The 15,630-nt window shown below is 37.3% G+C and overlaps 1 protein-coding gene across 2 annotated transcripts in view; it reads right to left on the bottom strand.

Moving 5' to 3' along the window:
- The window catches only part of LOC120631036 (potassium voltage-gated channel protein Shaw-like), a 43,340-nt gene extending 28,434 nt beyond the window's left edge, over nt 1-14,906 (bottom strand). For both annotated transcript variants that reach the window (XM_039900432.1, XM_039900431.1), the window contains exons 1-2: nt 14,849-14,906; nt 11,930-12,140 (exon numbers count right to left, since the gene is read on the bottom strand). In XM_039900432.1, coding sequence (XP_039756366.1) covers nt 11,930-12,138 — 209 coding nt within the window. In that variant the 5' untranslated portion in view covers nt 12,139-12,140; nt 14,849-14,906. The remainder of the gene's footprint in view (nt 1-11,929; nt 12,141-14,848) is intronic.
- Nucleotides 14,907-15,630: the final 724 nt, after the last annotated feature.

Genomic DNA, 15,630 nt, shown 5'->3' with positions numbered 1-15,630 from the left:
GACACTGAAAAACATTCGTGTTCATCACACAAACATTTTGTATGATATAAATAATAAACAATAGTCACAAATAGAAGTGTTGATTCAAAGTTCGAAGCCACGAAGTTTCGTCACAAGTATTTCCATCATAAAATGTGTGCCCAATAGTAACAATTCTATGATGCCCAAAATAATGCAATTCCCCAAGGGCAGCTTAATCTTGATGTTTGTGAACAACTGATCTGGCGTGCCGTTACTCATTCAATTAATTAGCTATCACAAAGACCCGAGGGTCCTCATCTATCCAAGATTATTCTCGAAGTTGCGGAAATAAAAATTATTGTCTTTGGTTTTTGGTAACCTGAATGATTCTGGTTTTGATTCCCAATAAATGTTAGGTATTGAATTTTACTTTGGAAGATCCTCGAACAGTTATGACTTATGGTTCCGAAACGTTGTCTGAATCTGAAAGGCTTAGAGTCACTCAGCGGGTGATGAAGAGCTATGCTCGGAGTATCTCTACGTGACACGGAGTTACCAACAAAGCTCAACGTTTTGCGAAGCAAAAGTGGAAATGGGCAGGGCATATAGCTCCGAAGGTGCTGGAATAGCGACCTCGCTCCGGCAAACGAAGCGTTGGCAGACTATGAGGTAGACAGGTTACATAAAACGATTCCTAAGGAGCCGCTGGATGTAAGCGGCATAAGAACATGGTTTTCAGAACTTCCTACAAACGTTGGCAGCAGTCCATCGGTTAACATGATAATTGGACTTTTAGTACCAGTTCAGACTTGGGAAAACAGCAGTGTCCTTAGAGAGCACGTTAAGCTGTTGGTCGCGGAATTATCACTTCAATTACATTAAACGTTAAAGCTCTAGCATAAGTTTAAGGAGACCTGTAGGAAATTGATAGGTTAAGAATGTTGACGACAAATCTGCTGTACAGCGACTGGTAATGCATATAAAGCTTCCTATTATAATGTTAAGGATTACTTAAACGATAAAAAATAGACAGCAAAAGAAAAAAACTAAAAAAACGAGTTATCTAAAAAGATACCTGGCATCGATATCTTCCATGACTCACCCACAGCTTTTAGAAAAAAAACTCACCGTTAATTTTTTTGCAAATTAAGTTTATATGACGCTTTGTCAATGCTATGTGCACTTGTCATTGACGTGCATATCAGTCCATGTGTTTGTGTGTGTGCTATGTTTAAAAAACATGTAATATGCATGTTGTTAGTGCTCTTAAATAAATAAATAAATAAATAAATACCCGTATAAATTTGTTGTGGGTTCTTCTTAGACCAGGGCTTGTTTGGAACCCTTGATTTAAGTTGGCGAACGAAGCTATCACCATTCCCTTACAATTATGGGAACATATATGTATGAACGCTTCATAAGTGCCTGAGATAGGCAATGATTATACATGAATAAAGAATTTTTGAATTTAGAATGAATTTCTATTCGATTATGAATTCCACTCCACTGTGTAGCGCTCAAGTGAGTTAATTAAATTACCGACAGGCATACTAGATAGATTTTTATTTATTTTATTAGTTTATTTAACTCTTTATTTGTACACCACAATGAAGTTAGGAAAATAAAAAAAAACAAAAGAAATACAAAGACAGAAGTAGAATACAAAAGGCGGCTTTATCGCTAAGTAGCGATCTCTGCCAGGCAACCTTTTTTATCCTTTCCCCGGGGAGATCATTGTCTCCTGCCCATATGGGCATGGGACTATATAGTCCAGCAGTGGACTGCTTTTTAATGATGAGATAAAATAGAGGCCAGGCTGGAGTCCTAGGTTGGCTATTTATTTACAGGGAAAATCAATTCAAAACGACGAAGTGGTGGGCAAAGAGCGGGTTAAAAATGAATTTCTATTCAATTCTGAATTCCACTCCACTGTGTAATGCTCGAGTGAGTTTATTAAATTACCGATAGCCATACAAAAGAATTCAGTCCGGCATTTTATTTTTGAGTATTCTACAAAAAGTGGAAACGGAAAATGCTCTGCTACGGTTTTTTATCAACGTTGAAGCTATTGACGTGTGGACTAAATAAAAGGCTTTATTGTTAACGACTTTCTGACCAAACGGACCGCGTAACCCAAATAAATGGAATATTGTTTTTTTTAATGAGTACCAAGTGATAAATTATATGTTAGGCTAAGCCTACGCAATAACTCATAGTTATCTATTATTTAAATTACATGATATGACGTTATCATCATCACATCAATCCATTAACGGCCTACTACAGAGCACGGGCCTCCTCCCACAGTGTTAAAGCCGTAGTCCACCACGCTGGCCCAGTGCGGATTGGTGGACTCCACACACCTTTGAGAACATGATGAGGAACTCTCAGCCATGCAGATTTCCGTACCGTTGAAACAAGTGATATTTTATTACTTAAAACGCTTATAACTTAGCAAAAGTTAGAGGTGCATGCTGGGATTCGAACTCGCAACCCGAATGTGTAGTCGAGCTCGTACACATTGCGCTATAACCGCTTCAAGTGCTCTTTTTTAGCTAGTGGCCGTGGCTAGTTACAATCCTGATGACGTGCCACTATTTAGTGTTCAGGTGCGATGTCGAGTGGAAACCGATGAGAGGTATGACTACTATACTCCCTAGCAGGTTAGCCCGCTACCATCTAAGACTGCATCACTTACCACAAGGAGAGATTGCAGTCAAGGGCTAACTTGTCGAGGAATAAAAAAAAAAAACTTAGCGCCACGAATAAATATAATGGTCATTCAAATATGCATCAAGCAACCAAGCCTTAAATGAAATGAGCATGTGTATACACATATAACAAACACACCATAAACACCAAGACAAACTACTCAATCGTTTTATTTTTTATTTTTGTCTTGTCTTTGCTATGGAAGAGTGAGGCCTCCTGACACAGGTATTTTGATTCTTACTAGGAGGTCCCCACATGTATCATTTACAGTGTAAGAAACGAAATAAACTATTTTTATTTTTTTATTTAATATAGCTGCTCCCACAAAATACTCAAGCAAATAAGAAGCAAAATAATGTAGACTACCGTTGACACATTTGTTTATCTAAACCAGGAACATTGGAAAAAAAACTCGTAAGCAAATGTTGTTGCTTCGACAACCCTCCGATTTATTTCCCACAAACGATGTTCACATTTCACAGTATACGAGTATCCTCAGAATACGGAACAACAAGTATCATGTTTCTTTCATTGATTTTCCTGAACATTTCTAGAACAGGAGTATAAAAAAGTTTAGGTTTGTTTATTGTGTTTGTTTCTTAGCCATATAATAATTTGTATAGTATGGAATTAAAACCTTTAACATTAACAAGAAAATTCTGTGCTTTTTAAGAAAACAGTATCATTATTTATCCAATTAAATACATCAGATACGTTGTGCATTTTATGCAGATCAAAATTGTAATTTATAGCGTACAATTAAAATGAATATCTTAGAGTTTATTCGAGATTTAAAAAGCGGTGGCAGAGTGGCTGGCCAACGCAACATTAAAACTCCCGCTAAATTACAAACCTACATACCTACTTGCATACATTTCACCCGTGCGAAGTCGGGGCAAATTGCTGGGGCTATAGACAACGTGTAAATAAAACCAAATTATTGCTTCACCGGCTTTAGAGGTATATTATATACTATCTCTGAGTCTTATCTGTGAAACCGAAACACTAAAAGTTATTGAGTAAACAACTAACATAGTTTTATCTATAAGAAATCAATTCAAAATTAATTTATTTCAAGTAGGCCTAACACAAGCACTATAGAAACGTCAAGTCTGTCCGTGTGTAGTGACTCTACCACCGGTTCGGAAGGCAGATTCTACCGAGAAGAAGCCGGCAAGAAACTCAGCAGTTGCTCTTTTCCAACATCAAAAATTTATATTTTACATTTTAACATTCATTTTTCTATCTTGTGAGAGATGAAAGCGGAGCCGGATGCTTCCATACAGCCATAACATCACATGCCACATTTAAAATCAAGTGACTCCTGTCACTATAATAGGTATGAGTCGTGTAGCGTAGGTACTTTGCGCGGGTCTGTCTTTATCTTTAGTAGGGTTGTCATAAGTAAACACTTAGAATTTATTAATATATATTTGTATGGAAAAATAAATATGCTTCTTTTGGTTTAATATTATTTAGGTTTAATAAATATATATATATAAAGTGAAAGACTCGGATGACAACCGTGTAATATATCATAAATTACGGAACCACTGCAATACCACGTGTTAAGATGCTCAACGACGCCATATTCATAAGTCAGTTGAAAATGGTGATACCATTAAAATATGGAAATTTCTTCAGTCGCTTGGAGTTGGCAAGTCTTCAAGTAATACTTCTATTAATTTTGTTATTGATCTCCCGTATAAACATTTCTCTACTTCCGATACAATCGATAGTGTCGATAAGGAAAATACTCTTAGACTTCTTTCTTCTGCCTCAACTCCAGACTTTCCTGCCTTTAACTTAAAATCTTTCACTGAATTTGATGTTAAGAAGAGCATTATGTCCATCGCACCAAAATGCTGTCGGTACTGATTGCATAAGCCGTAATATGATCATTCCTATTCTTTTAATTATTCAATCCGCTGTAGTAAATTTCCTGATGCATGGAAAAATACACAGATTATTCCTCTTCCTAAAAAGACAACCCCCGCATTTTTTTCGGATTTTCGTCCTATATCTTTTCTACCCTTTTTGTCAAAAGTTCTTGAAAAACTAGTTTTCTAAACTAGTTTTAGTATTAAACATTCCTTTCTCAATCCTTTGCAATCGGGATTTCATCTTAGTCATAGTACGGTTACTGCATTAGTTAAAGTGACCGATAACATTCGGCTGGCAATGGATAATAAGCTGGTTAGAGTTTTGACTCTGCTTGACTTTAGCAACGCTTTCAATACTGTTGACTATGACATCTTGCTTAGTCAGATGTGTTCTATTAACATATCTCCATCTGTGATAGACTGGTTTCGGAGTTACCTCTATGGTCGTCCACAACGCATTCGTTCGGATGAGTCTGTGTCTTCTTGGTGTGATGTTACGGCCGGGGTACCTCAGGGTGGCGTGTTATCTCCCTTACTCTTTGCTATATTCATCAATTCCATTACTCAAAATACATCTTCTCTCTACCACATGTATGCAGATGATATCCAAATTTATCGCCACTCAAGCATTGAAAATCTTGGTTCTGCTGTCTCTGCTATAAATTTGGATCTTGGGTTTATTTATGAGTGGAACAAGCAAAATGGTCTAAAAGTTAATCTTGTGAAGTCTAAATCAATCATTATTGGCAGCCCTGGAATGATTTCAAAAATTGATGGGCGTAACTTATGTCCTATTCTTTATAACGGTGTAGGTATACCTTTTTTTGCTACCGTTAAAGACCTTGGCTTATATTTAGATTAGGATTTGTCTTGGTCCACACATATAAAAGAAATAAGTAGAAGTATTTTTGCGACCATGAGCTCACTGCGACGCCTAAGATCTATTCTCCCAATTCCGACTTAAGTTACGTTGGCATCCTTCCGTCCGTCCGTTCTTCTATCTATTGTTGATTAAGCGGACTCAAGCTATCTTAATTTGTAAGTAAGACCAAGTACCTGAATTTCGACAAAAGCTCAAGTGGCTTCCTATTCGCCGTCACCGAGATATGCATGTCCTTTCACTTCTGTACTGTGTGTTATTTAATCCTAAAACACCTTCATAAATAACACACACTTGAAGGAAAAATTCGATTTTGTAGGATTGCCTGCTGATTTAAAATCATGTCGTATGCTGACACTTCACATGCCTTTTCACAAGACTACACTTCGTTTACAGTGCAAGCTATTGAATTGTGGAATGCGCTCCCACTAAATATACATGAGGCAAAATCGCTTGAAACATTTAAAAACGCGGTGAAAGCATATTATCTTGCACAATAATGACGACTTTTAGTACCTTGTTTATGTTTATTTTTATTATCTATATGTTTTTAAGTATTTATGTATAATTGAGTATATATTAGTTTATTATTTTATATTTATTTATTATAATAATTCTTATTTGTGCAATTTTGTTTATGTTTTTGTATTTAGCTATATGAATGTAGGTTTATAATAATTTTACACCACCTGTCCGCTGTCGCGCTTCTTGTCCTAATCCAAAGTTTGCCTGACAGAGATCGCTACTAAGCGATAAGGCCGCCTTTTGTATTCTACTTCTGTCTTTGTATTTCTGTTGTATTTTTTTATTTTCCTAACTTCATAGTGGTGTACAAATAAAAAGTTAAATAAATAAAAAATAAAAATATTATTACAAGATGATTCCTTATGAAATATTCTTATTTGCCCTTCAACAGTATTTCGTATTCGGTTACACGCTGTTTATAATTGGAACCAAACCGCCAATACAATTTATATGCTGGTATTAATTTGTCGTTGACGCATTGCGATTTTTTAATCATGTGTTTTTATAAGTAGGAATAAATTATAATTATACTATTTCTAGTAGTACATTTAAGATAATAACAAAAACCAATAGTTAACCCCGAACTATAAGAGCACGCACCATAATTTTATAAAAAAATATTTTTGCGCGTGACTATGTAAATATTTTGTGATAAGTGATAAAGTGATATTTTAATTGCATAACTTAGAATGGCCTTTATTAAAAATCTTATAAATTACATTTCACCTTATTTTACTACCAAAATAATCATTTTATTTATTTATCATAGGTAGGTACATGTACAGGTAAAGTAAACCAACTGCTTACCTTACATCTTATATTGGTGAGTATGTAATAAATGCATGTAGTGGTGCAATTTAAATCTACTGTCCCTGATTTAGGTAAAAATCTGTATTACAGGCTAGAAGTGCGTGAAGTGAAAGTCCTACCTTCTGGGCAACATAAAAATAGAAGCGGCGCAATACATAAAATATCCTGAATATAAAATATTAAACTAGAAGACGAGTGATATAAACTAAGAAGCACAGCTTTATCTGTTCTTCGAGGCATAAAGAAAATGTTACACATTTGGACCTCCAAAGTCGGCCAACAATTCAGTTTACGACTTGGGTCGACGAACTATCTTGGTTATTGCTAGTAGACGGATTCGCTGTCCTGCTCCGAATTACAATGTCACCATTAACGGATTGGCGCAGTGAGCACCAACTTTGCTTTCTGAGTCCAAAGCTGTGGGTTTGATTCCCACAACTGGGAAATGTTTGTGCATTGAACATGAATGTTTTTCAATGTCTGGGTATTTATCTGTCAATTATAAGTACTTATGTATATTATTCCTAAAAATAGTCATCAGTCATCTTAGTGCCGATAACACAAGCTAGGCTTACTTTTTAGATGGCGAATTGTTATTTTATTTTTATGTTTGTATTTGGTATATAATAAGATAAACTCGAAAACTAACAAGCTTATATTATGTATATAATTCACAAAAATTTAATATAATGTAATATAATGATAGCTGAGTTGGAGCTCAACTTCACTTTCGGGAGGCCGAGTTCGAATCCCAGCACGCAACTCTTGCTTTTCTAAGCTATGTGCGTTTTGTCTTTTAATTAATTAAAATATCACTTGCTTCACCGGTTAAGGAAAACATCGTGAGGAATCCTTAATTCCTGGGAGTTCTCCATAATATTCTCAAAGGTGTGTGGAGTCCACCAATCCGCACTGGAACTACTTTTTGAAGTTATACTTCTTTTGACGCGTTAGGGAAAAATGATGAGAATACATTTTTACGATGCGCGCGCACACTTTTACAAAAAACCGATACCCTGAAGTTAGCTATAAGGTTTGACAGTGACACTTTCAATTGTCAAAGTCTGCGGGCTCATTCCGGTGATTTAATTGATTCAATTGTTTAAAAATCTCAAATAAATGTTGAGTGAAACTTGGTTGGCCGATTATGAGATAACTAAATAATGCGTTATAACAAAACTTTCAATGTATTATTATTACCTTTTTTTTATAAAGGCGATGGCGAAGGCGTTTTAGAATAAGGCGAAAGATAAAATTTTTGAAAAGATTGTTGTCTTGTTACGCCAAAGAACTGTAACTTCTAACGCGTGTACATAAGTACACACGCGGATATTTTCCTTTGGTGTACTATAAAAGTGTATTCATTCATTCATCACTTATTCCGGGTTAGGATTCAAAAATAAAAGAATCAAATCTCACATTCCGATGAACGGATCACGGTTTCCGTCTCCGATTTGAATAAGTGATGAATTGCGAGTATTTACACTAAAAAGCACTTTAGGGTTTATTCCTGAAGTATTTTGCTCCCTTGATAGGCATTCCGCTTTTGTACGTGTGACAGGTTCTTTAATCAATCCGTCTTGTAGTTGATTCATAATAAGAGTCAAGATTTATTAGGATACCTATCGTTGCCCGAGATTTCGTCCGCATTTTTGGTTTGTGAGAATCCCGCGGGGAGCGTAAGTTTTTCCGGAATTAAAATTATATGCTCGTCTCCAGGACGCAAGCAAGCATGCACCACCACCTTGCATAGTTCACCACGCTGGCCCAGTCTCTCCAGACTCCACACGCCTTTGAGAACATTATGGACAAATATCAGGCATGCAGGTTTCCTCCCGATGTTTTCTTCACCGTTGAAGCAAGTGATATTTTAACTATTACGTTTAGCTTAATAGCGTTTAGCGTATAGCTAATTAGCGTAATAAAGGGTAGTTTTAATATCCCTGAGGTAGTGCGCGATTTCATCAGCATTTGTTTCGGTTTTTTAAAAATTCGGCATTACTTTTGCGATTTCTGTATAGATTCGTTTTAAACAAAAATTTCAATGTCGACATCGTAAATTTCTACGTAAGACAGCAAATTCTACAAATTAAAAACCCTTGCGATAGTAAACCTCTTCCTTTTCATATGTTGAGGGTTGTTAAAAAATTTAACTCGACTTAGATTATGGATTTGCAATTTGTCCATAGTATTCTAGTAGTCAAAACCTTTAATTTGATACCCATATTAAGGCAGCTGTGAAAAATATGCAATCCGCCATTTTGGAGGCCATCTTGGACTAATGTTCACCAATCATACATATGATTCCAATCATACTAAGAACACTTTTCACAAAAAACTGATTTTACTTTTATATTATTTTATTTCCCTTGTAGTAGATAAACACTATCTGTGATCAGTTATTGTTTTAAAGTTGCATAATACCAGTCTGCTAATTAAAAGTTCTAATTTAGAATTTTTGAGCACCGTGTATTATCACACAAAAAGCGAGTCGAAAAATTCCATCTCACATTAACGTTTTCTTTAACCTAATGTATATTAGATAATTAAAGATTGGTTTTTCCATAAACATACAGAGAAGGGAAGCGGTGAAGAAGCGACTGGTGATAGCCCAGTGGGTACGACTACCTGTATTTTTTCTTTATTTATGAGCATTTTAATCAATTAAAATAACATCGTGAGAAAACCTGCATGCCGGAGAGTTCTCCATATTGTTCTCAGAGGCGTGTAGAGTCCACCAATCTGCACTGGACCAGCGTGGTGGACTAGGCTTATCCTCTTCTTTTTGGGAGGAGACCCATATTCTCCATACTCTATAATTGGTTGATAAGATGTGTTCTCTTATAATTTTTTTTTATTGGTTATTATAGAAGTATGTCTATCTGTATAAATAAGTAAATATTAGTATAGAAGATTGTCTGAATAAGTAAATATTGGATAGAAGCAGGCGTTACTTTGCGGAAATCCATGATATATTATCAAAATTAAGCTTAATTTGCTATACTCCGCGAAAAGCAGGAGAATCTGTGTGGTGTAATTTATAATTTCTTCAATCCTTATACCCCACACCAAACAGATCTTTGGCAATATACCCTCTACGCACGTTTCGCTCCGAAACCGGAGCATCATCAGGAGATGTTGAATTTACAATGAATAATTGTTAAGTGAAAAATTCGCCAAATGTGTCGCCTTTTATACCTTTCTGACCCCCACCTAATCTATCTAAGCCCCTCCCACCTCATTAGTTAATGAAATTTTGATAATGAATAAGTAAATATAACACTCCCCATCACCTTTGATTTTTATCAGGCCCATGGTTTACTATGTATCTGTAAATTTTTCTTCTCGAGCCTTAGTCTCGAGTAAGTTCAACTTGAAAAAGGGATTTTTAGTATTGAAAAGAGTGTTACTGGTGGAGTGGGCTAAAAAAAAAGCTAAAGTTAAAGTATAACATAAAAATGATAAGTATAACATCTTTATATTATACTTTAGCACACAAACAATATATTTTACTCTTTAAAAAAATAAGTTTGCTGATAAAAACATGCCAAGTCCCGGGAATCGATCCCGGCAGGTGAAATATGGGAATTTATAATTTCTGAATTTTCTCTGGTCTGGCATGGTGAGAGGCTTTGGTCGTGGCTGGTTACTACCTTACCGACAAAGACGTGCTGCTAAGTTTTTCAGTGTTCCCGTGCGAAGTCGCGTGGAAACCGCTAACAGGTTAACCCACAGCCTTAGACAGACAGCTTAGACTGCATCATCACTAACCACCAGGTGAGATTGCAGTCAAGGAATAACTTGTAGTGGATTAAAAAAAAAACGACCTTTTGTTTGATAACAGACTTATCGTGGCGTCCAGCTGCAATTACGCATGAAAAGACAACCTTTATATTTATTTACGTCGCGGAATGCAAACAGTGTGTCAATGCGATTCCGATAACGTAATAAATCAGGGCTCCAGTAAGCTTTACCATTGTATTCCTATTGTGAGCAGTTTTATGTGCCGTATATATATGATGAACAACTAACTTCTGCCCGCGACTTCTTAGGTACCTACGCTTTTATTGACTATTAAAATTCCGTGGAAAACTTTTGTTTTTCTGGGATAAGGCAAAATTTGGTAATGGGTTAAGTACGTGTAACGTGACCTTTTTTTTTTTTTTTTTTGTCGTGGTGGAAAAGCTTTATGGCTACCTCTGTCCTTTTGGGCAGGACAGAGGTTATGTGGGACTCGTTTACCCGAACTAAAAACCACCACGGCATGTCCCTCTCGTTGGATTTATTGGACGTCCGGGGAACCCGTTGTACACTTCCCAGACGTCTACCAACAACCCCAGCTGATTGCCAGGGCTACTAAGCAAAGGAGGAGGTGATCAGGACAGCTTGACCCCCCCTCAGACAGCAGGGAGACTCGTATAGGGACGGGTAGCTAGCCCAATAACTACCCGCCGCCTCCCAGGGCAACCAGACGTGCGGCATATTCCCGCCGTCTCCAACGTGACCTATTGTATAGAAGCAGGTCACTTTGGTAGCTTATTAACTTAATAATCATCATCATCAAATCCACCCATTACCGACCGACTACAGGGCACGGGTCTCCTCGCACACTGAGAAAGGATTAAGGCCACCCACCATGCTGGCCCAGTGCGGCATAGTGGACTCCTCACTAGGAGTTCAGACCCCGGCACGCACGTCCATCTTTTCGAAGTAAGCGCCTTAGCGTTTTAGGCTATTAAATATGGAAAACATCGTGAGGAAATCAGCACGCCTGAGAGCTATCTATCTTGTTCTCAAAGGCGTGTGAATCAACGCAAAAAAAAAAAACTTCTAAACCGCGCTTTGCCAGTGTGGTGGACTATGGCTGAACCCTCCCCCTTTTTAATTTAAGTTATTATGAACTATATAACTTGGAACGCCAACGTCCATAGCTCGGAGAATCGATGGACGTTGGGATTCAAACGGACGGAAATAGCGACCGCACTAGTAAACGCAGTGTTGGTCAGCCCCCAACGAGTTGGACAGACGACATCAAACGAGTCGCTGGGAGCCGCTGGAAACAAGCGGCCCAGGGCCGTGGGTTTGAACTCCCGACAAAAGACGAAAATATATCTAGCAGTAGACGTCAATCGGTTTAAGTGATGGTATAATGAATTACCTGTAATAATTCAGGACCTGCGCGAAGACCCCCGGATGCCTGTCGAAGAAGTACTCATTGAGGACTGGGTCGTAGTTGGCCAGGGCCTCCGTTAGCCTGGAGAGCCTGGTAGCTGGTATCTTCTTCAGCGTAGCCTTGTACGTCTCATGCCGGATCCCGCCCACGTTCAGAACCACGCGGTTCTCAGCATCCATGTTGAGGAGATTCATTTCTAATGACAAAAGGAAAGGAACAGAGTAAGTCCGAAAATTCGTCAAGATAGAAAAAAACTTATTGGCCTCATCAGTATGGCACCTACTTAAATAACTATTAGTTGAAAAAAAACATCGTCACTATTGACAAGGCCGCGCTCAAGCTCCAAATATAAGCTATCCTGACCATTTGACGGCCGACTGGCGCAGTAGGCAGCGACCCTGCTTTCTGAGTCCAAGGCCGTGGGTTCGATTCCCACAACTGGAAAATGTTTGTGTGATGAGCAATAAGTGTTTTTCAGTGTCTGGGTGTTTATATGTATTTTCTAAGTATTTATGTATATATAATTCATTAAAATATTCATCAGTCATCTTTAGTACCCATAACACAAGCTACGCTTACCTTGGGGCTAGGTGGCGATGTGTGTATTGTCGTAGTATATTTATTTATTTATTATTTATTATTTTTGCGAATAAAATGGACATGAGGCCTTGTAATATTTATTTTAGTATTTTATATTTTCATGAAATACTAACAGTAGTTTTTAACTCTCAATTACCAATCGATGTTTATTACTTTAGCGGCCCGTTAAGTTCTTTAACGGACTGTTGGTGTAAACGAGTGTCCCACCACGCGCCAACAAGTGATTACCTTTCCTGACGGGCTGCTAAAGTTAACACGATGGTTCATATGTCAAAATGGACACCATTTTGACATATGAACACAAAACTCATTACTTAAAAATTTATTGTTCGAACCGGGAATCGGACCAGGAACTCGTGATACGTAGTTGACTAATAAAACAGTTAATTCATATGGCTGATGCCTTGTTGTGAGTTTATTGTGGAAATTGGCTCTTAATGTTGCCCTAACATCATTATGAGCCTCAGTTACTCAAAAAAAACAATTTATTTATTTATAGCCTCTGTACACTATTGGACCACTGTCTTGGCGCTCTTAGCATTTACTACAAGATCAAAGGTAGATATAAAGAAAAGATACAATGGGTATATCTTCTTAATACCGTTTTCCTCTTCAAAGAAATTCTGTTTTCAGCAGTGGGATATTTATTGCTTTGCTATGGTGACAGTTGCTTAAATAAATAATTTACTTATTTATAGCCTCTGTACACTGTCGCACTGCTGTCTTGACGATGTCGCCATTTACTACGAGATCAAAGGTACAGCATAAAGAAGAGATACAATCCCGTTTTCCTCTTTAAAGAAGTTATGTTTTCAGCAGTGGGATATGTTCTATTTTCAGTTACTTTTTTTTTATATATAGTTTAGCGCTTGGCTGCTGTCACACCTGATGGGAATTGATGCTGCAGCCTTAAATGGAGCACGCTCACCTAGAAGATGTCTCTTCATTTTAGATTTAAATCTATATGGGTTATATTATTGACAGCGGGAAGAATGAAAGGCATTCCAGATGTTTTTAATTTGTATTAGAAGGATTATGTTTACATCCATGGGTTATCCAGCTACACAATATAATTTAACTATGGTATAAAAATATTCAAAATCTCGCAGTTCGATGGTAGAAAAGCGAGGATAAGACCTCACCAAATAGTTCTTTAACTTACTCCGAACTAAATCTTGTTAAATACCCTTCGATAGACATGTAAACTTGCATGCTTTATTGCATCCTTCTTGCATTTGTTATACTCTTAGGAACAGAGCTAATTATCAAATGCATAAGTTTAAAGTTTTAAACAAAGTTTAAAAACACATTTATTACAGCAATGTACAAATAAAATTGATGAATTTCTTAATCCCAAGGTCGCTTGGATGCATCCAGCTGTCGCTAGATAGGAAAATGAATGTTTAATTGCAAATTGTTAATTTTCGAAAAGAGAAACTGCTGAGTTTCTTTTCGGCCGCTATTCTGTCTTATGAACCGGTTGAGTCACTACAAACAGACAGACTTGTTGTTTCAGAAGCGTTAATAGAGTAAGCTAATCTTCTCTGTATATCACTAAATTCCATCGGATATCTGAACATACAATTACACAATCATTTATTTTAATACTTTTTTTTTTAATTTTGTGTGAATTATGAAAGATAAACAAAAAACACTATTAAAAATTTATATAAAAAAACCCTCCTTCGCTTCCAGGGCTTTTGAGTAACCAAGCAACCGGCGGTCAGGCCTCCAGAGTAAGGAACCTCCTCACACAATACGTTCCGTTTCAAGAATTACTGCCTTCTGTATACGACCTTGATCCAATAACCAAGCGAAAGCTTCTGATTGACTGATTGTTAACTTCAGGCAATCAATCGATGATGACCTATGGTTCAGAAACATGGTCGCTAACTATTGGCGTATAAGAAAGCTCAGCGTCACTCAGCAGGCGATGGAGACAGCTATGTTCGGAGTATCTCTAGGTGACAAAACCAGAAATGTGGAGATTCGTAGAAGAACCAAAGTTAACGACATAGCTCAACGAGTCACGAAGCTGAAGTGGCAATGGGCCGGGAACATAGTTCGGAAAAAGGATGGACGTTCGGGTCTGAAGGTGCTGGAATGGCAGCCCCGCATTGGTAAGCGCAGCGTTGGTCGACCTCCAACGAGGTGGACATACGACATTAAGCGCGTCGCAGGTAGCCGCTGGATCCAAGCGGCACAAAACCGCGGAATTTGGAACTCCCTACCTAAAAGACAGTGCCCAGCAGTGGACGTCTATCGGTTGATATGATGATGATAAATCAATCGATGTTAACTTACTTGAATCTCCCCAATCCAATATGACAATAATATTGCTATGGTGACCGGCTTTGTCCACGGCGCCACATCACTTCTATATAGTCATCTTCTAGTCTGCTGAACCTTGGGTGCGATGGCATTGCTGATAGAAAATGTTAAGGCCTGCAATAGATGAAACATCTTTTTAAAGTTTTCTTTAAAAAAACTAATAAAACGAAAAGGTTGTGAGGAGTCGTCAGATATAAGTGGGTTTATCAATATGCCGGTTCTCGGTAGATTCTACCTCCTGTATCCGTGGTCGAGTCACTAAAAACAGACTGACCTCTGACTGTCCAGTCAATCTGTTTGTAAACTAGGCCTACTTCAAATAAATTCATTCTGAATTTCGTTTTTTTTTTAAATTTTGAATCAAATGCAAATTGCTCTCGCAGCTCTATTGTTGCAAGCGAAAATCATACAAAATGATTGAATATTATTTTATTTTATGGCCTCTTGTTCTAATGGACGGCATAGAGAAAAAATAAATGACAGTCTCTGAAATTAAAAAGTAACATGTTCCCAGAGCTCTGTTTGGTTTCTGTCATCGATTAACATCAGGTGATTAAACCGCTTGTTTACTCGATATGTGTTTAAAAAAAAAATAACTATGCTGTTCTGAATTTTGTGCTTTTCTGGCGCTTTCGTTATACGAGCACTTTATTAAATGCATAAGTAGTGAAATTGGTAATTTATTTATTTCAAGTAGGTTTCAAGCATTTTTGAAAGGTCAATTCTCATAATTGTCGTGACTCTACCACCGGTTA

This window comes from Pararge aegeria, chromosome 17, assembly GCF_905163445.1.
Source record: "Pararge aegeria chromosome 17, ilParAegt1.1, whole genome shotgun sequence".
NCBI classification, from domain to species: domain Eukaryota; kingdom Metazoa; phylum Arthropoda; class Insecta; order Lepidoptera; family Nymphalidae; genus Pararge; species Pararge aegeria.
Note: the sequence above shows the minus strand (reverse complement) of the source record. Positions and strands in the feature narration are given on the sequence as shown.